This window comes from Coffea arabica, chromosome 10e (assembly GCF_036785885.1).
Source record: "Coffea arabica cultivar ET-39 chromosome 10e, Coffea Arabica ET-39 HiFi, whole genome shotgun sequence".
Classification (NCBI taxonomy): Eukaryota; Viridiplantae; Streptophyta; class Magnoliopsida; order Gentianales; family Rubiaceae; genus Coffea; species Coffea arabica.
The window spans coordinates 44,584,266-44,606,620 of NC_092328.1; the positions used below are offsets into that span (position 1 = coordinate 44,584,266).

The window sequence follows — 22,355 nt, forward strand, 5'->3', positions numbered from 1 at the left end:
CAGTTCCTATAGTTTTCTTGGGACAAAAGAATGTAACATTGAATTTGCAGATCATTTCTTCCATCCGCAAAATGGAAGCCACTTCTCCAAGTAAATTAAAGGGAAAAATGAAGAAGAATTGCAAGATCCAGTGACCACGGACAATTGCATGATCCAAGGCCGGAAAAAATAGTTGAAATTTGCCTACAAAAATTTTAAAGTTTATGACTTGTTGGATATTGAAAAAAGAAATTATGGTAAAGTTGAATTTTCCTTATATAATTAATAGTTTCACACTGAGAAGTTGCATCGTTTATAGCACTAGAATCAGTTAGCCAAAGGAAAAAGAAGCAGCAAATAAAATGTACTATAGTATACATTGTTGCTCCTTGTCCATTTAAATCTCCCATAATTCATATGTACTTTCGGACAGTTTTCTGCATTTTTACCTGTCAATCTTCTGAAAGATTTGCACCGGCTTCACACCCCTCGGGCTTCCTTTTCTTTTGCACCTTAGACGACCGAAGAGATGTTTTCGCCGTAATTTCTAGCAAAAATTCACAACTCAAACACACAAAAAGAAATTTCACTTGATGGAGAATGGTAAAGGAAAGCGTGAATCTGTAGAAGGAGATTCCAGTAATGGAACATGGGCTGGTTCCTTTAAAGAAAACTGGAAGCCTGATTCCGAAAGATAGGAAGCATGTATCCCATATGGTTGGGAAAGCTTTTCTTGCCGGTGCTCACAAGATCCAGAATAAGCATAAGATCAATCCTGATGGTGGTTCCAATGCTTGATATGATTACACAGGGAGCAAGGTTACTTTGCCAAAGTTCTCTTATCTAGAAAACTTGACAAAATTGAATCTTGCAAATTTGAGTTGGAACTTCCAATTCTGGCAGAATTTAAGTGAGTTTAGTTTTCTAGTATAATTTTATTTTGGCATAATCTTTGCACCATACATGTTATTGTATGAAGTTTTTCATTCCCTTACATCATGTGATTTTTTCTTTTCCCTTTTTCAATATGTTGAAAATCATTCCGTTGTATTGCTAGAATCGAATTTTTTGTTTGACTGACCAATTATTTAGGTAAATGCAATATGTCGCATCTCCACGAATCTTGTATTTAAGCATAATGCAATTTGTGCTTGATATATGTATTTCTCATCCATTTTTTTAAAACTATTTATCATCCTTGCTATATTTAATTTTTTGCCCTCTATTTGGAATTACAAATTATACCTCACTGAATTCACCACTACAAAACCGCCCCCAACCCCCCTCCACCTACAACGAAACAAAAAAAAAGAAACAAATACCCTTCAACTCTTGTAATATTTCAGACAGCAGTTCAAGATGGACCAATGGGAGGTAAGTGACAAACTGTTGAAAACATGCAATAATTAATTTTCAATCTTATGCTTAAAGGGTGATAATCACAAAACAGCTTCAGAATGATTGTACAAGACTTATGTTAGCCGTTTAATCTAATCTCTGTTCTACCCAAAAAAAAATAAAGAACTAAAAATTGCCTACCGACCCTTTCATTCCAGCCTTATAATAAATGCTAAAGACTTTTCATCTCTTTTATCTTTTACAAGTTTGTCATGATTTAGATGTCAATCACTTGACATCCGCAGGCACCGACACTAACGTTTTAGTTATATTCCTTTCCGACTGAAACGACAAATATAGGATTCATGTTTCAATTTTGTCTTTCTTCTTTCAGAGGCTTCATTTTTTGCCATATTATAGGAAAGAGGGACAGGAAAGGTTGCAGGATAGTTCACGGTCAAGATTTGATCAAAAAAATTATACGGTCCAGATTTCATTTTATATCTAGATTTTAACATGTGTGGGACTCACAAAATTTTGTTCTAAAGTTACACATTATTAAAAGTAAGTTGCACCATGCGTAAATAAAGTTACGCTATGTGCAAAAAGCACATAACCCCTGTTCCATATTATAGTTGCCTTTTACTGTAGAATATCATTAAGATACCATATAAATACTAAACTTTCATCCTTTCATCGTATATCTAATTATTAAGTTCTGGACTTTCTGCAGGGGACATGGGTCGATGCAACTCTCTTTGTCTGCACTCACATTTGTGTTGATTAACTAACTAATCAAATTGTGTGAAACTTTTTTTTTTTATATAATAACACCGTTTGACTTTTGTATCTTGTAACTTTTATTAATGATTTGAATAATTACAACCTATGACTTGCTTAATTGTCATTTGTTAAGGTATGAACGGAAGTACCAATAAGTAGAACGCGGCTTGAAGATTCTTCTGATCAACTAAGTATTTATGTAGTAAGACTCAATACATATATTTATGAATCTTGATGCAGTCAAACACAAAGGTAAGAGGCTTTGAACTGCTAAACCCTTATTATATGCAGTTAGCCATTAAAAAAAATTTGTTGATCTTGCTTTGAACTTTGTGAATTAAACTACAGGCCTAATATCACTTTAATTCTTGATGTCTAATTAATTGAATAGATTAATAACTACGGGCCTACAATCAGTTACAGTAAAATTTTAGACAAACAACCAAAAATTTACTTGCCAAATGAGGCCTTAATTGTAAGAGGTCAAGAGGAATTAAGTAGAATTTGTACTAATTTTTTGCCGCTGGCTCTAGAGTATCTTGTAAGATATCCTGTAAGAAACTGAGTTTTTGTTGGCTAATCAAGTACGAATAAATATAATGCTTATTGCTTAGATTTATGGAATCTCATGACGATTGAGAACTCCCAAATTCATTAAAACGTGTTAATGCAACAATTTTCTGAATGATTATAGAGTTAGGACAACATTCGTTCTAAAATACACATCCAAAAGTAAGTGGAAAAGTTATCAAATACTAAGGGTCTGTTTGATAACATAAAAAAATGTTGAATCTGAATTTTTTCAGACATTCAGATGTTTTGAGTGTTTGATAAATGAAAATCTATTTGCTGAATTTGTTAAGCAGTGCTGAACCTGTGTGTATTTTTTTCAGCACAAGAATCCTAACTGAATGCTTAATTCTGATAAGAATCAATAGAATTACTTCAGCTACCTTATCTTATCTACCAAATCTACCCTTGTTTGTTAATTGTGTTAAAAATTCTTATCTAATTAAACAATATAATATTCTCTATCTAACGATTTTTAGTTTCACTTTTCTCCCTTTCTAATGACTTTCACATCTTCTCCATACTCCTCATATAATATATTTCACATTTTATATTAATTTGATTTAAAAATAAATATTGTCATTTTCATACCTAACAATTTTAAACTAATTAAATCATAGATTCTATTTCTTTTTTGAATGAAAGGATATAAGGGCAAAATTGTCAAATTAAACTTATTAAGCATTCAGTTATAAATATTTATCAAACAGTATAAATAGGTTTAACATTAAAATTTAAACATTCATATATTTTTTTCAGTGCTTAAAATTCAGCAAATTATAATTGTTTCAGTATTCAGATTTCAGAATTCAGATTCAGTTTTATCAAACGGAACCTAAGAAGTGTGAAAATTATGTTGATTCTTATGTTTTGAGACAAATAGATACCATAAATAAATAAGCGTAAAAGAAATCATAGAAGAAATAATTAACAAATTTCATGCTATTTTTTACCAAATGCGTATCAGGTTTTAAATATAGTTTCTGTGCCCAAAGTAGTCATACAATCTTTCACTTTCTTCAGGACACGGCAAGGGATATTTTCACTTTTCCTTACTTTTTCGATAGTCAAGGTACGACCGTTAACTATTTCCCTAACTAAGAAATAACCTTAAGTACGACCATAGGATTTTATTTTTCAATTACAATAAGAATTAGAAAAGTCCAACCCTAACCAACAAACACGTTACGAGGGTTTGTTTAAGTTAGATCATACGTTTTCCTAACATGAAACCAATCATGCTAGTCGCCACTGGTATTAATCAATTGAACAATTAAGGATTCAATCACTTAATTTGGCAATAGATTATTAGATTAATTCGAATATCGGGACCTTGACATTCAAATAATATAACAATCATAAGAGGTTAAATCAGAAAACGTACAAATACCAATGAATAAATGAAATAAGTAAAATAATTCGATCTCACAGATATTTAGAACCAAATCTTTAAGTTGACCATCAACTAGAAAAAAATCTTAGTTGCACATAGCCAATTGAAGCACTTCACATCAGTATTTCACCATAAGAAATAACGAAAGAAAGAAAAATATGCTGCCTTCACGCCAAGCGGCTGTCTCCTAATATATATGTATGTAGCCGGCTCCCTCTTTTCTTTCCTAAGAGGTAGTAATCAAACGGGAGCCGGCCATTTATTTTCCTATTTTCTAGTTTTCAAAATACATTGAACGTGCTCATTTTTCTAAAAAGAAGATATTTCCTAATAATTTAAGATGTTTCTCAACTGTATTTGGAAACATGCTTCATAAGTTTTCGGCTTGAATTAGGAAACTGCCATGCGTGAATCCTGTCGTCACTAGACTTGACAGTAATTCTTGGAAAATTACACCTTTTATCACATTTTACTCATTTTCCTACAATTAGCATCATTAATCAAATATAAGTAGAATCTATCAATTAAAATAATATTTGACTAAAATCAAGGGGAGAATAATTATAAATTTAGCAATAAATTATGACCTATCAAGGGGACATGGGTCAATGCAACTCTCTTTGTCTGCACTTCACGTGTTGGTTAACTAACTAATCAAACTGTGTGAAACATCCCCTGACTTTTGTATATTGTAAGTTTAATAATGATTACATAATTACAACCCATCATGACATGCTTAATTATCATATGTTTAGTACGTACAGAAAAGAGTAGACCGCAACTTTAAGATTCTTTTAATCAACTAAGTAATTATGCAGTAAGACTTTTTCTCGGGAAATGGTAAGCTTTAGGGTATGTTTGGTTTCCCATGGAATTGAGATTTAGAATTGGAATTGGGGCCCCAATTCCAAATCTGTTGTTTGGATACTGCTTCCGTCAAAGAATTAGAATTGAATCTGAATTCTATAGGGGTCCAATTCCATGATTTGAATTCTTTATTGGACCAAAAGAATTCTAATTCCAATTCCACAACTAAACCCTGCGAAACGGGTCTACACGCGGATCTTGTGGGTAAAAAATTAAAATCGGGTCAACTAGGTAAGCAGCCCTCTCTCTCGATCACTTTTCCTCAACCGCAACTGCTTCTGCTCTGCGTCATCGCCTTCACCTCCACCCTAACATTTTGCCTCTTCCACCACCGTCTCCGGCATCGCTTTTTGCTTCTCCAGCTATCCCTTACCAATCGCAAGACTGCTCCGAGTAAGTTGAGCTAATTCTTCCAGGATTCAGATAGTCACTTTAAGCAGTAGCCATTATTTGCAAATGTTTAAAAGATTAAAAGCATGACGTTTTTAACTGAAATTCACCCTATACGAAGTTGAGTGTTAAGAAGGAAAGAGGGATAATCTGATCATCCTTTGAATCTTCTATGTGATGCAAGTCTTTCATCCTTGAAATAGTTATAGATGTTTGCAAGGTAGTGAAAAATGCAGGCTGACTTGGTAACTTGGCTCGAGTTATACTTTTGCTGGCCAAATCGTCAGTGTTTCACATTAGAGTGGTTGTGATGATTTTCTTTGTTGTTTTGAGGAGAAATTTCACAATTTTTATTCCAGTAATTGAATGGTTTCCAACTGATTTGACCTTGATTTATGGAAGTAAAGATGAGAGTCTAATAAGATCCAGTAATATGATAAATACTACCATGACAACAAAGATTCGGATTTGCAGGTTTTAGATGATATTTTTGCCTCACGGATGCAACAATTGCTCGGGAATGCACTACAACAAAAAGACGTGGAACCCCATATGAAAAATGATTTTCAGGGGATTTTTTTAAAGTTATAAAATATTTTAATCGATTTGGACATAAAAATTTTGGGTGTGAAATGATAGAATTAGAATGAAATCTGGAGGAATTTGGGATCTCAAAGCCATGCTCCTAAGATTGATACGTACTAGGTTGTTGCCCAGGGATACTAATGACAACCTTTTCAGATTGGAAGGCTTAGTTATGACTGTAAAGAATGAATCAATTGAAAATCCCTGGGACAGAGTTCTCTGAGGTATGGAAAAGTTTGCAGTAGATGGTTATACAACAAAGTTCAGTTTATCTTAACTGTAAAAATTAATATAATAATCACTTTAAAAAATTAAGTGGGTTTTTCACTGTCGCTCTAGTATGTTTTTCACTGCATTCCACATCTTCCACCATTGGTACTCTTGGTGATAGTGTACTTATGTCCAGAGTACCCCATTGATCAGAGAGCACTCTGCAGAAATCATCTAATTCCTGCATCTTCGGACAGCTATTGCTGCTAGAGAAAAAGGGATTGACAAAAGGGGCTTTAGGCAGCTTTTGATACCTTCCAAAGAGATGTCAGATGCTCTTCTCTGTCTATTATCCCACTGAATAGCTGTTTTTTATACATTGTATGGAGAAAAAAATTATGTTCCATGGTCAATATCTTGATTTTATATGGGCTACTTGTCAATAAGTTGCAATTTCAACTTCTGTCCATCCTAAGGATCTTATAATTCCATATGGTCATCACGTTACTCTTGTCTATATGTTTCAGCTTCAACTTCTATCCAACGGTTTCAGATTGCTCAAAGTAGGTGGATCTCTTGTGTACAGCACTTGCAGGTGCATATTCCCGTATTTCTCAGTAAATTACAATGCCTTGTATCTTGTGTCTGGGTAAAGATGTACAACTAATTAGTATACTTTTTCGTTTTATGATGGAACAGTTTAACTGTTCCCAGAATGAAGGTGTGGTCGAGAAATTCCTTTCTCAAAACAAATCTGCTGGTAAGCCTTCTAGTGCAGTTTTTGATGCTCTTGCTTAACATATTATTCTGGCTTGAGAAAGTGTTAGTACTCTGGTCAATGAAAATTTGAAGCGCTTATTCTTCTTGTTATAGCTTTAGTATATCTGCTAGTAGTTGGTTCATGTGTTGTTATATTACTGAACGACCAGATTAGATTCTTTAACTTCTGTATGTGATAAAGATAATCAAATCAAGTTAATCCATTACAGAGTTTGTAGAAATGATAGAAATTGATGGGACAATGTTGATTGTTGGAGGTGCTAGTTGTAGAGTTTTAAAATGGGTGCCAGACTTTTCATTTTTCTTGTCAAACTGAGGTGTGAATCTTGAGTTATGGCATCATCCGAATTCTAGACTAGAAGCCGAGTATCCAGAAGCTGGTTTAGTTACTGTGAATCACTTGGGTCTCATTTTAATCACCATTGTGACATCTAATTATGCCCTTGGTTTTACAGGCTTGCTGGAGATAGATTGTGCAAGAACGTGGCCTTATAAGAGCGGGCAGATACCTAAAACTTTGCGCTTTGATCCTAATACATCATGTACGAGTTTTCCAATAGCTAATTTGGTCTTTTGAATTAATAGCTAGTTTGGCATGATTTGGTCTTTTGACTTACCTTTTCTTATTGTTGTCATGATTTTGAATTGCAGAATTGGATATTGACATGGATAAAGAAGGAGACGAGCAAAAAGCAAAAAAGAGAAAAGTGGTAGTTGCAAATTATATGGTAACAATAGCTACATTAGTAGTTTGGTGGCATGAGAAACATATAGTAAAGGAGCCTTACTTGGACTTTAAAGTAGCACGTGAAATATATCTAAGGCGTCTTTACTATGGAAACAATAGAGTTTGTGTAGAGCAACTTAGACTCAATAAACATTGTTTTACTGTTTTATGTACAAATTTAAGAGAGCATTGTGGGTTGATGGATACTAGAAATATTACTGTTGAAGAGGCAATTGCAATGTTTCTCTATGTTCTTGCTCATAATTTTAAGAATCGCACTGTCAATTTTAATTTCATAAGATCAGGTGAGACAGTTAGTCGATACTTTAATATAGTTCTACGTGCTATCATAAAATTGGGGAGACACTATCTTATCCAGCCTGAATCGGAAATGGAAGGTTACGAGCATGAAAAGTGGGAATGGTTTCAGGTAATCAATATTTTTTGATGTTTATTAATGAAGATAATATTTACAAGATTCATCAACTTATGATATTTTGTTTATAATACAGGATTCTCTTGGAGCGTTAGACGGTACTTATGTTAAAGTACATGTTCTTCTTAGAGATCAAGGAAGATATAGGAATAGGAAGAATGAGATAGCAACAAATGTTTTAGGTGTATGCTCCCGTGACATGAGATTTACATATGTATTGCCTGGATGGGAAGGTTCTGCAGCAGATGGTAGAGTTCTACGGGATGCGTTAGTTAGATCAGATCCATTAATTGTTCCCAAGGGTATGTGACAATTAGATATCAAGTGTTTTTTTTTCTTTTAACTATAAATGAGTAATAATTTGTTGTCTAACATTACAGGCAAGTACTTTCTTGTTGATGCGGGTTATGCAAATAGCTCCGGTTTCTTAGCTCCATATAGGGGAGTTAGATATCATCTTAGCGAGTGGTCTGCTAGTGGGAGCAAGCCTCAAAATTTTAAAGAGTTATTCAACCTTCGACATTCAATTGCTCGAAATGTGATTGAAAGGACATTTGGTTTGTTCAAGAAGCGGTGGGCCATTTTGAGAGATGCATCTTTTTTTGATGTTAAGACTCATGTCATGATAATTAATGCATGTGCCATCCTTCATAACCTTATTCGAGTAGAACAACCAAATGACCCTTACTTGGATGAAGTTGATGCTGAGATGCGAAGAGTACAACATGAGGTTGATGATGAAGATGAAATGGAAGATGAAGATGAGGAAAATGGAATGGAAGATGATGGTCCAAATAATGATGGTGGTGTAAATGATGTTAACGAGAATCGAATTCGAACAGTACAACCAACTAGCGAGTGGACACAATTTAGGAATGCTTTAGCACGAGCAATGTTTATTGACTATCAAATTAGACAAGGCCATCATGGAAGTTGAAATTTGATAGGAATTTATTCGAACTTAATTTCATATTAGAATGGCCATTTATTGAAAAATAGTAGCAATGTATAATTGTGCTTTTCTTTCTCTTTTTTTTTTTTTGGCTAAAAACACTTTGTTTGCGTATTCCTCTATTTCTTGTATTCCTATATTGAAATTTCTTGTAAGATACAAAACTCAAATATTTATAATAGGTACAAGTTATGACCTTCCTCCCAATTCATATCATAGAGTAGGCTTTTGATTTTCTAAAATTTAAAGTTCTTAACTTTAAAAACGTATCAAGGTTTTAACTCGATAAATATTAACTACTTTTTAAGTTAGAATATACAATTATTTTTTATTTAATATAATTTAATTTTTTTTAAAAAAAGAATTTTTTATTTTTGCAAAAAAGGAACTAATTTTTTTTCTTTTAAAGCTTTATTAACAATTAGTTAAATGCAAGAAAAAATAAATTATTAAAGGTACTAATTGGTTTTTTCCTTAAAGCTTTAGTAACAATTAGCTAAATGTTAAAAAATTATTATATAGTAAAAAAAAGAAATTTTTTATGTAAGAAAATATTAGTTGGAAACAATTCTAATTCCTAATGAATTCTTCTCCCATACAAACAAAGAATTTGGAATTTCAAATAAATTCCGTATCAATTCTATGCATTTCCCAAACGAAAGAATTGAAATGACTTGGAATTCCAATTCATAGAATTCCAATTCTATAGAATTTCAATTCTAATTCAATTCTAATTCTGTAGAACCAAACGTACCCTTAATGTAATTCAAAAGTAGGTAAGTACCCAGTAAATATATATATATACGAGTTCTCGAGAGCGATTCTAACTCCCTCTACGAGTCAGAGTTTCCTTCCTATCATCATTCAAAATTTTTACTAACTCTATGGGATAATTACTATTGAGCACTTCAAAACCTGCAGAATCTAGCTTTCTTGCAAGGCAATCTGCAGCGCTATTAGATTCCCTATATACAAAAGCAAAAATTATATTAACAAAAGAGGTAGCTAACTTCTTGATCTCACGCAGCAAGGGCATTACTTTCTGTGGAACTTTGACATTTGACTTCAAAATCACTTTTGAGTTCAATCTTGTTACCTGAAATTTCCATGGCTTGTTCCAATCCCATCTTGATTGCATCAAGTTCACGAAAGAGTACTGTCCGTTTTTCTCTTGTAGTGAAGATTAATTACTTCTTTTATTTTAATTTTAACAACATCTTATCTGATAAGTTGTTGTATGAAGTTATTTGATTTGTAATTTGAATTCTAGTTTGATAGAATTTTATCTTGTAATTTGATTTTTAGTTTAATAGAATTTTATCTTTTGCATCCATTATGCTTATAGTGCAACTTCTATATAAATTTTCAACAATGTCAATGACAGAGGATTACCATGAATGACAACACCCTTTTCTAAAATTTATTTTTGTGTTGGCCTTGTGTTCAAGATTTATCCATCACTTCACTTAAATGGCATGAAGTGATTAAGGAAAATCAGCAAATAGTGAAACAACATCTGATGCCATTGATTATATTTTTCCCTATTATTTTCAGGCATTTGACCATCTTAGAATGCTATACCAAAATGGTTATCCTTTGATGGGTTTTCAATTCCCTTCATGGGTTTCTAAATTTGATAGTTTTTCTCCTTCCAATTTATGTAAAGGTGATTAATTTATATCACGGGTGGTTGTCTTTTTCTCAATGGTATTTTTCATCCTTTTTATGGGTGTAATCTTGCACACCTCTCTTGAAGGTATGTATTTAATTCCTTTGTTGGGTGTTTATTTTTTTAATTTATATTGCAAGGTAGTTATTCCCACTTGCAATATTTCCAATGGGTTAGATGCTATTTCAAATAATGAATTATATTATGGGTTTTATTCCCATCAAAATATCTTCCTTTAATGGTGTGTCACTTTTGCATAATCATCAGTCCTCAACTAAGATTGAGGTTCTGGCATATATATATATATATATATATATATATATATATATATATATATATATATATATATATATATATATCAGGGAGAATTATTGTTTTGGTCTCCAATATTTGGCCTGTGTGCTAAATTGGATTCTAATAGTTCAGCCAAAATAAATTTAGCCCTCAAAATTTGTGACTTTAGGTAGACTTAGGACAACTAACAGAAATGTAATGATGATTAACTGTCAACATCAAATTGCCGTTAGTCAACAACTTTGATTTTTTGCTTTTGGTCCCTAATATTTTGATTTTAAATCATTATATTTTTTTAATTTTTAAATAGTGATATTAAGTGTTTTAGTATGAATTGGGATGCAAATTAGATTGAACTAGTACTGAATAGATAATAAGAATTCTAATTAAACTCCTTTTTCTTTTTCTTTTTAATTTTTTTAGTTATTCATGCTAATTATACATCAAATGTTTCTTTTCTTTTGCATAATTTATGTTTTATTTATCTTTTTGGTTTTATTCCATTTATTCATGCTAACAATATATCATATTTTTATTTTTTTTCTTCTTTTTCTTATTTTGCATACTTTATGTTTTATTTTTTTATTGGTATATTATCATCTAAGCTTATAAACAAAACATACCAATAGTAAATAAAAGACAAAGTATTGGAAGAAAAGGATAATTCTAGTTTTATGATATAAATTTATTATAGTTATTATTACAAAAATTGTTGCATGTCTTGTGCACGTAAGTTTCAAATTCTTGTGGTTAGCCATTTTATTTAAAAAAACTAGTGAAGGTAAGTGTCAAAAGTAATTTTAAGAATTCTTAAGAAAACTATCTTTTACTTTTTGTTATATTTTCTGCCAACTGTAAGTGCAATTAAAGAAGATATGAGATAGAGTTTCATTCTCATTCCCACAAAGCAAACAAGTTGCGTGGACCACTCTGTTTGAACCAAACTATATATTGTCCAAGTCTCTTTCGAGTACTGAGAGCCTTCTTGGCTGCCAGGGTAATAAAAGCATGCCGTGGACCATTCTGTTTGGTCCATTGAACGTTGGTTTGCATGTTCTCACAATAGTCCAAGCTGTGTTTGTTGTGAATTCTCTTGAAGATGAAGCAGTCCACACAATCTGGTATTGTCTATTAACAATTCTAGAGATAGAAGGCGATTCGTCCCAATCATTTGTGTCGTAAGACCTAGTACTAAGACTAGAAGCATTGACATGCGTAAATATCTTGATGCAGTCAAAGATAAAGGTCAGACTATTTGTAGTGCGAAAATCGATGTTTAAAGTGCAGAGGGAAAAAAGAACTAAAGAATGAATGGTAAACTAAGACAAGAGTCATTTCACTTCACGCACTTAAGAGCTGTTTGGACCGCATTCAAGAATGGGATACGGAATGAAATCATAAACTTCATTGTCCATACAAGTTTTCATCAATTCCATTTGCATGTTTAATCTCGAATCATAATGACTTTCATTATATTAATGAGTCAATCAATCTGAATAGGTTGTAAGTTAAAGAATGATGGGGGAAAATTTTAACAGATTTAAATTATAAGTGGAGAATGATGGAAAGAAACTCTAACAATGTCATTACCATAGAGTGATTCTTATAAGTATGTTACCAAACAATAGGCAAATATGGATTACATTATTGTTACGCGTTCTTAATACTCTCATATTCTTTTTTTTTTTTTTTTTAAAGAGGACAGCCCTCATCGTTATTATTCAAACAGAATCATAAAAGTTACAAGATTTGCAGCATGGCCATGAACAAAAGACTTGACCTATCCTCCCCTTTTCCCCCCATTTTGCTGAACGAGTACATGGAAACATCACTAAACACAAGCACGCCCGCGCTCAAGAAGCACGGAAGTTAGGATAGCCAAGCCTATCCAACCTAAGGTCTCCTCGAACCAAACGTGGCAATTGCGCAAACGAGTTATAGATAACAGTAGAGCGGGTATCTGTCCCAATCTTAGAAAGCCGATCTGCTGGCACATTCGCTTGGCGATAACAGTGGGAGACAGCTTGAAAAGCATTCCGAAAGGCAAGCAACTCGTCCAGCTCTCGTTGCAAGGCCCATGGGCATCTACCAACCCCTGTGACCATTTGGACTAAAAGAATGGAATCAGACTCCAGGTGCAAGCAACAAAAGCCTTGCGTGACACACAACTTAATCCCAAATAACAAGGCCTTCAATTCTGAATGTAGGCTCGTCGTCTCTCCCCAATAACCCGCAAAACCAAGTCTGAAAAAACCTGCACTATCTCGCAAAATCCCACCACCTCCACTCCTCCCCGGATTCCCTAAGGAGCACCCATCAGTGTTCAGTTTTAGGAGGGTAGAAGCCGGAGGCAGCCACCTGACTAAAGTGACCCTCATTTCCTTCTTCCACCCCATCAGCGAAATGTGTAGTCGATGCCACGAATAACGTCCCACCCCCATATCCTTAAAGTGCATCTGAAGAATATCACAGAGATCCGAAAGAATAAAGCCATGTACCTGTATCGCTGACAACACCTTTCCTTCCCACACCGCCACATTTCTAGCCTTCCAGAGATGCCAACAAATAAGCGAAGGCAATATCTGATACAACAATTTCATCAACTTGTTCTTAGCCGGGCGCATCCACCATTGAATGACTGCATGTTTTACCGTTGAGACATGTGCAAAGTCTCCTGCCTCTACCTGAAAAGAATTCCATACCCACCGTGGGACATCTCCAACACACAAGACATGATCAACTGACTCCACCGCTGGGTTGACACAGCAAGAACACCGAGATGGACCGCAGACACCCCGCCTCTGCAGCGATTCCATCACAGGCAGGCGGCCCGATAACATCCTAATCATAAAAAAAAGAGATTTTTACAGGCAAAGCTGACAACCAAATATTAGAGGAGAAGATGGAAATGTTGGATTCCTGTCGGACCAAATTATATGCAGATGAGAAGGAGAAGGAACCAGTTGTCTCCAAGTCCCACACCATCCTATCTGGGGTTGTAGAAAAAATATCAGGAGGGCGTATTTGCATAATCGTAGAAACAATGCTATCAGGTAGCCATTGATGAAGCATCGAAACGTTCCAGCTCCCATTCAACACGAAGTCCGCTACGGCGTGATCACCAAAATTCTCAACCTGTTGACACAACGACCCTTCACCCATCCAATTCTCATGCCAAAAGTCGACCATTCCATTCTGCAACACCCACCGGATATGGGAATCTGCCAGAGCCTGGCACCTGACTAGCCTCCTCCAGGTGGGAGATTGAAAGCGCTGAAGTTCCGCTTCACACACATGACCGCCTTGGAGGTATTTATCGTGCATAAATTTCGCCCAGAGGGATAAACATTGCCTGAAGGACCACCATAGCTTCACTGAAAATGTCTCCAACACATCCGCCAGGGACCGCACACCAATCCCCCCTTCATCAAGCGGTTTGCACATAGTCTCCCATCTAATCCAATGGTAGCGATTACCCCCCTCAGACCTTCCCCAAAGGAAATTTGCAAAAACCTTCTCGAGGGTATGAAGCACACCCTTTGGAGGATCCGTGACAGCAAGGATGTGCAGAGGCAACGACGACAAAACACTCCTGATTAAAACCAAACGCCCACCAGGCGACAATAACTTTTCCTTCCACGATAGAACCCGCTTTGCAACTGAGGAGCAGATGTCCAAGAAGTAGCTACATCTCCGTCTTCCGGAATAGAGAGTGCATCCAAGATACTTAAGTGGGAGGGACTTGGCCTGAAAACCAGAAACTTGTGACACCACTCGTCGACGAGCAGGGCTCAACTTATCATGAGTAACAAAGCAACTCTTCAGACAATTTACCTGCTGCCCAGACGTACTACAATACAACCCCAAAACCCTCATAACATGCCGCAAAGTACTCTTAACCCCGCTACAAAAAATAATTACGTCATCTGCAAAAGCTAGATGTGTAATGACAGGACATGTGGAAGGAATCTTAAACGGCAGGAATCCACGCTGGCCAACCAAAGAGTTAAGCAACCTAGACAGGACCTCTGCCCCAATAACAAAAAGAGCCGGTGAAATGGGGTCACCTTGTCGGAGCCCCCTAGTAGATTGGAAAAAGCCACAAGGAGAGCCGTTGACCAGAACCGAAAACCAAACATTGGAGATTAATCGCCAAATCATATCAATCCACCTCTCCGTGAAACCAAATCGACGCAGTACTTGTAACAAGAAAACCCATGAAATGCGGTCGTAAGCCTTGGCCATGTCCAACTTTAACACCACATTCCCTCCCCTATTAGAGCGACGAATACCAGATATAAGCTCCTGAGCCAACAGAAAATTATCAGAGATATGCCTACCTTTCACAAAGCCACTCTGCTGAGGGGAAATAATCTTCGGCAAGATCCATGCTAATCTGTCCGACAAGACCTTGGATATCACCTTATTGATAAAGTTACACAAGCTAATCGGACGGAATTGGGTAAAATCCTGCGGAGACTGGACCTTCGGAACCAGCACTATTGAAGTGGAAGATATACTCCTAGGCAGTACCTCTCCACAGAAGAAACTAACCACAGCCGCATGGACATCCTCTGCCACAATGTCCCATGCACACGTAAAAAACCTACCCGAGAACCCATCCGGCCCAGCCGCACTCCCACCATCCATTGCAAAAATCACTGACTTAACTTCTTCCTTAGAAGGGATCTCGTCTAGCATGTCATTATCCTGGTCCGTCAGCAATTTCGGTATAACGTCAAGAGCATTAAAGGATGCACTAGGGGACTCTGCCGTAAATAACCGTTTAAAAAAGGATTCGGCTTCACTCTCAATGGCATCCGCAGACTCCAGCCAATCCCCAGTGGATGATTTAATCCGATGGATTACCGACCGTTGGTGGCGCTCTGCCACCACTGCATGGAAATATCTCGAATTTCGATCTCCATCCTTCAACCATTTGACCCTTGATTTTTGTTGCCAAAACATATGCTCCACCCCTTGCGACCGCCGAAGATGAGCCCGAGCCTTCTGTAATGCTACAAGCTTGTCTTCCGATGGATCAGTGTCATAGCTCAACTCAGCGTTGAGGGCCATGTCCTCTGCCACCCGTACCGAGCCAAAGATATCTCCGAAAACCTCCCGAGACCAGGCACGTAACGCCATCTTGACACTTCGAAGCTTAGCAGCAAGGACCATTAACGGAGGCCCCGAGAAAGCCACGTTCCAGTTGCATCGGACCACATCCAAAAACCCAGGCTTAGATGCCCAAAAATTTAAGAAACGGAATGGCCTCGGCTTGTTGTCTAGTTTTGTCGTAGCCGATAATAATAATGGCGCATGATCCGAAGGATCCCTAGATAAATGGCGAATGCTAAAATCCAGAGCGAAATTAGAAGCAACTTGATTCATTAGCAACCTATCTAATCGCTTCCAGATACGCGCCCGACCATGCCTGTTATTGCACCATGTGAAGCAAGAGCCCGAGTACCCCACATCAAAAACCCCTGCCTGAGACATAAAATCTAAAAAATCCCAACCCTCTGCTGGTCTAAAAGGCAACCCTCCCCTTTTCTCCTCCGCCGACACGATGACGTTGAAATCCCCCACAATCAACCAAGGGGATTGATCCGGGTTGTCCACTAGGAGACTAGACCACAATTCTAGCCGTTCAGTGTATGTGCACTTTGCATGAGTAACTGAGAAGGTAATAGGTCTCTCAAATAACAAAGAGCTAAGATATAGAGACATGTGTTGACTCGATTCTCCAACCAAGCTACACAAGATAGAGGATTTGTAAAGAACCCAAATATCCCCCCTACTATTACAGATGGCTTGATCCATGTGAAGACGCATCCTAATCGAATGAATATCCACTGCTTGGACTTTCGGTTCACAGATAGCAACCAATTGAATCTCATGAAGATTAACTAAAAATCTCAATCTACGAAAATTTGGGGCACGGGACACACCCCTGATATTCCAGAAAAGGAACTTAATCATTGATTTACAGCAGAGAAAGAGTTCGAGGTTGCCTTAGCTTTCGATCGCAGCGACCTATTCGACGAAATTTGAGGTAGCTTTCCTCTCTTCTTGCCATACTTAACCAACTGGAATTCTTCCCCATGCTGGAGCTTGTCACTAACCTGTTGAATAATTGGGTCAAGGTTAAAAATATCTACAACCCCAGAGGAGCCCATGCGCTCCTGTGTCTTCCCACTATAGAATCTATCGCCATCGTCAGCCTCCCCCTCTGATAGGGATGCAAACCCACCATCCAATAATCCCTCTTCAACAAGGTTCTCCTGTTTATCCACATCACCAGCAGACTGCTCCAAAACCTCTTGGTGTGTAGAATCCTTTCCTCCTCGCAAATCAACATAGAGATTCTCCGAAACAGAAATGTCGGCCATCAGTTCATGATTAGCATTGTCATTGTCAGCTAGCAAGTGATGTTCACCCATCACATTGTTGTGGGTCAGATTATCTTTACAGTTTGAACCATTGTCGGTCAAATGTTCTGGTTCGGTGTTAAGAGGATTTTCAATGGGAAAATGGGACCCTTCATTTTGATGACTGTCCACATGCGCTGGTTCGGTGTTAAAAGGCTTCACAATGTGGGAATGGGACCCTTCAAGTTGAAGACCATGATGATTATCCAGTTGGAAGTCCATTTCTCTTTGTCCCCTATGCAATGTTGAACTCATCATGTTACTTATTTCTGTTTTTTCGTTAGCATCAGCGGTTTGGTTATTGGTTGCTTCAACCGCATGATCATCATGAATAGCACAATGTTGCAGAACATTTACTTCCCCTTCCTCCACTTGCACGGCAGACCCAGCAATAGTGGTTTTTGCTGCTAAGATATTTTTTCCTTTTTGAACCGTAGCAGTAGTTCGCACTTCATGAGAATCAGAAATATTTACTGCATTTTCGCTCCCAGTTGCAGCAGTTGCATTCGCAGCCGTATCTTTCGCAATATCAGCAGCCACTTCCGCCACCCCATACCGGTACTAGAGATGATTCTTTATGCACATGAAATTCCCTGGTCCATCGAAACACACGCATTGGATATTTGCCCAATTGCCAAGTTCCTCTCGACCAAACTCTGTTAAAGTCTACTTCAGCTGAGCATTTAATAAGGACATGCCTATAATCCAACAATCCAATGGAAACTTGATCTTTCAAGTTCAAAGAGGCAAAAAACTTTCGAATATCTTCCAAAGAAGGTCGTCCGTGAGAGAATTTGCCAACCAAAGTCCATCTGAATGGTGCCGCAAGTCTGTCCGCATCTACTCTGGAAAAAACAACCGCAGCTTCACCCTTATAAACAGAAGCCTGTCGAAGTTGAATTGGAGATGTTGCTGGCTGTGAGAAGAGCTGAGAGAAAGATTTTTTTGTTGTAGGAGAAAATGCTTGCCCCTCAGCCGACGGCTGAAGGGCTGCCATGGATGAGAAAGAAATGATTTACTAGAGCAGATGAGAGAAAGGGTGGCGAAGAGAGAGAAAAAAAGCATCTAAGTGATCTTTCTGAATACTCTCATATTCAAAGACCAAACATTCCCTTTTTTTTTTTTTTCTTTTTGGAAAATAACCTCATTTCATTCTCTGCCTCTTCTCCATGCAGTATAAATAGAACCATCATTCAATCTTTTGAGACACAACACAAAACTTTCAGCTTCAGAAACAACACCTTGATTCTTTTGAATAAAACCTTCATTTCAATCTTTTCCATGCACTATATATAGAAGAACCATCATCTCAATCTTTTGAGACACAACACAAACCTTTCAGGTCATTCAGAAAAGCCAAATACTTAACACGCACGCTGCACACACAAACTTTGAGATGGCGGACAAGGGAACGAATGTTAAAGGAGGAGAGGCAAGCACCGGATCATCATCGACGAAGAAGCTTGAAGGTATGTTTCCTAAAGAGAGGAAACATGTGTCCCAAATGGTGGGAGAAAGGATTAGTGAAGCTATCTCTTCTTGTGTAAAAAATATTAAGCACAAGCTCAAGATCAAACCAGATGGAGGTGGTAGCTAAATGATTACGGGCTGATGGTGGCCTTCACTGTAGTGTATGTTATTGTTTTGTACGTTCAAATCATTGGCTATGTTGGTGATCATTATAAGTGTGTGTAAGTTCATATTATCAACTTGGATCGATGTTTTTAATCCTTATAGTAAACAGAAAAAGAGTGTTGTTCTAGAAGTTTAGGTGTTCGTCGGTATTTGCATCCAAGAAGATTTCTTGAGTTTCTTCTAGTTTATACACAAGAATTACTCTCTCCCCCCTTTTTTTCCTTGAGGCTGAATAATCACATGGCTTCGTTTTCTGATTGACGCTTGATTTTTTTTACTATGACAAATAAGTTTTTTTTTTTAATTATGGCATACAAGATCCATTCCTTACTTTCGTTGGAGTTGTGAGCTTAATCGTGTAACTAGGAAAGACTCTTAAAAACCTTTTCTTGGATTAATGCAGGACAATTTATTGCTGCTTTTGCACATTTTAGATCATCTATCCGGGATAAACCCTTTTCGAAAACTTGGTTAAGAAAATAAGAACAGGCCTAAGAACAAAAGAAAATGTGTTTGATCTGTGTGTGTGTTATTTTGTAAATACAAGTCATCGTTCATCATTAAAGAAATTTTTAACAGTTATTTTCATTAATTAGTTACTAATAGTTAATTAGTGCTCTAATTATTTAATTGTTAGCAGTAAAGAAGAATGGAGGGAAAAGAAAGGCAAATTTTGAAAAATTAGTCTATCCAAAATCACAAGAATCATAGCAAATATCATGTCAAAAGAGATGACTAGTCTGTTATATTAAATCTTATGATAATTAGTGTAGTTTTGTTGCTTATTTGTGTTGTTTAATTTTTTTAAATGTCCACTTTGTTGAGTGGTAAAATGTGTATATTAATTATTTTTATTCTTTTACTAATACAATTTATATACATGCATAAAGGATATTTATGAAATAAAAGTTTCATTTCTCTTCTTAAAGTACTTTTTTAATATTACTTTTTTTAATTGGACTAATTTTGTTATCAAAACCTTAACCTCAGAGGAGGTTTGTGTAATTTTACAAACTTTAGAGGAGACTAATGAAATTATCAGAAACCTTAGGAGAGGTTTATGAAATTAACCCTAATAATAAATCAATTTTGAGACTTATCTACCAATTTAATCTCAGAAAACTATCTAGAGTTCTTGACTAGACAGGAGGAATGACATTTGTGACCAACTTTAGGATTTTTTTTTTAGGGGGTCTTTGAATACACTTGTGTTAAACCAAGCCAAGTTGAATTATTAGAAAATTAAAGCGTAAATAATAACATGGCACTTGGTGTAACACTATTGGTGGCATTGGGTTGGCATAGAAAACATGTCACCGAGAATCCCAAGTGCTTTGAATACTTGTTCTTTTGACAATGCTCAAAAGTCAACTGCAAGACTTATCTACGAATTTAATTTCAGAAAACCAGCTGGACAGCTTGGACTAGATTAATTTGACTTTGTGAAGTTTCTCTTTTTCACTTTAAGGTATTCCATTCTTTCGCTTTAGGATATTCCAGTCTTTCGATCAAACTAATTTTGTAAGACTGTATAGACTTTTGTTTTAAAGATACACAGTGAGACAGCACACAAGATCAATCACGGGACTTGGTAACTATCAGACTACGGATTTCAATTGAAGTTGGAAATACAAAATCTGTCTACTGTTATTTTGAAGATTTCATTGACCATAGTTATTGCTCCTTAATTTTTCTGATTTTCTAGAAAAAAAAGTGAAGTCCAAAAATAACTCATTAGATTCTGAAAACAAGTGACGGAAGAAAAGTCAATGAATCAATTTTCTGAAGACCCTTCTTCTCTGGGACACCCCTTTGACTTTTACAACATTGACCTCAACCAATAGGCTCTCTCTCTCTCTTTCTCACACTCTCTCACTGTCACCAGCACACACAAACAGGCAAAGTTTGACAATTCACTGGAAATTAGTAATAGATTAATATGTCGAAATAAATTCTGTCGGGCCTAATTATTGTTAAGTCTTACAGGTAGTAAATTATCCTTAGTCTACTGTAGTTTAAGATTCCTTTGAATTCCCTCAATGTTTTTTCTTTTTCTTTTTCTTTTGCAGCTATAACTAATTTTAAAGCACAAAGTAAGTATGTGTCTAGGAATTATTCGAAAACATCGTTGTAGGATGTTCTTAAGTTCTTAATTGAGCGTTAATTTCTGGAATGATAGTGTTTTTAAAAATAAAAAAAAAGTGCAAAAAAATGGTGAGCCTGAGAATACCTCTTTAATCAATTTGCTCTTTCCACCTAGAGATTTTATTTTTTGTTAAAGTACTATGTCTTTTATAAAAGTGACATATATCTTCTTTTTTTTTTTGGGGAAAACCCCCTACAGGGTGGATGTTAATCCAAATTTTATTAAATATTAAAAATAAATACAGAAAAAGGGGCTTAATATCTTATCTCCAAATAAAGCAAAAGCAAGCCATGCTTCCTATTACAAAAACACTATAAGATTTCTAATCGATGGAAGGCATAGCCTATCTAAATTGACATTTCCCCTACCTCCCAAGAAAGCTACTAATAACCAAATTTGAAGACAACTTCAACCCAAAATTCGCCAAAGAACTCGACAACTTCAACCCTCTCGAGGGCAATGAGAGACCGAGACAAAATCAGGCTTACGAGATACCAACTCAGTGATACCACGCTACACTTTCCAGGGAACTTTATACTGGCCAAAAAAGTTTCTAACCAGAACTAGCAAATCATGTCAGCTTCTAGGTGAATCTGATTGAATCCTTTGCAATACATAGTTGCAACCCTTTAAAAGGAGCTTTTACTTCTGCTTGCAACGTGGTGAGAACCCCAAAATTGCATGCATATGAAAAAATAGCCTTTCCATTTGTATCACGAAGAAAGCCACCACCTGCACTGTCACCTGGATTACCCTTAGAGCAACCATCCGAATTCAATTTCGGCACATGCGAGGGCGCGTACCATTTGGATGTGGGCTGTATCCATTTGGAAACGAACTTCAACAACATCTGATTCCACTGTCCTTGGTGCACAAAGTCAGCTACTTGATAAGTTCCCTTTTTATGGATAAATTACATATAATCCCTCTATGGTTTCCATCTATTGCCACATGATCCTCTTAACTTTTTAAAATATCTATTTCACCCCTTATAGTTTTATGTAAAGTGAAAATTTGACAAAAAAATAGCCTATGTAACATCGTTAATTGAGATATCAATAGTATCCTTATTTAAATGTTAAATCAATTGACGGCTTAATTACCTTGTATAAAAGTATAGGAGAATTACGTGAATAAATACAAAAATTATAAGGAAGTAAAGTGGATATT

General features: G+C 36.1%; 2 protein-coding genes across 3 annotated transcripts; one reads left to right on the forward strand and one right to left on the reverse strand.

The window, feature by feature from the left end:
* The first annotated feature begins 4,978 nt into the window (after positions 1-4,978).
* LOC140014981 (protein ALP1-like) lies at positions 4,979-9,205 on the forward strand. Of its 2 annotated transcripts, XM_072066731.1 has the most exons (7): positions 4,979-5,323; positions 6,643-6,710; positions 6,815-6,875; positions 7,351-7,437; positions 7,547-8,052; positions 8,135-8,360; positions 8,439-9,205. In XM_072066731.1, the coding sequence occupies exons 5-7, from the start codon at positions 7,561-7,563 to the stop codon at positions 8,993-8,995; spliced, it is 1,275 nt and encodes a 424-aa protein (XP_071922832.1). In that variant the 5' UTR covers positions 4,979-5,323; positions 6,643-6,710; positions 6,815-6,875; positions 7,351-7,437; positions 7,547-7,560; the 3' UTR covers positions 8,996-9,205. The 2 variants fall into 2 exon arrangements, with proteins under 2 accessions (XP_071922832.1, XP_071922833.1); XM_072066732.1 differs by lacking the exons at positions 6,643-6,710; positions 6,815-6,875.
* Positions 9,206-12,826: 3,621 nt separating this feature from the next.
* On the reverse strand, positions 12,827-18,401 carry LOC113711540 (uncharacterized). Its single transcript, XM_072067194.1, has 4 exons — positions 18,060-18,401; positions 17,010-17,965; positions 13,858-16,926; positions 12,827-13,814 (listed from the first exon to the last, which is right to left on the reverse strand). The coding sequence occupies exons 1-4, from the start codon at positions 18,399-18,401 to the stop codon at positions 12,827-12,829; spliced, it is 5,355 nt and encodes a 1,784-aa protein (XP_071923295.1).
* Positions 18,402-22,355: the final 3,954 nt, after the last annotated feature.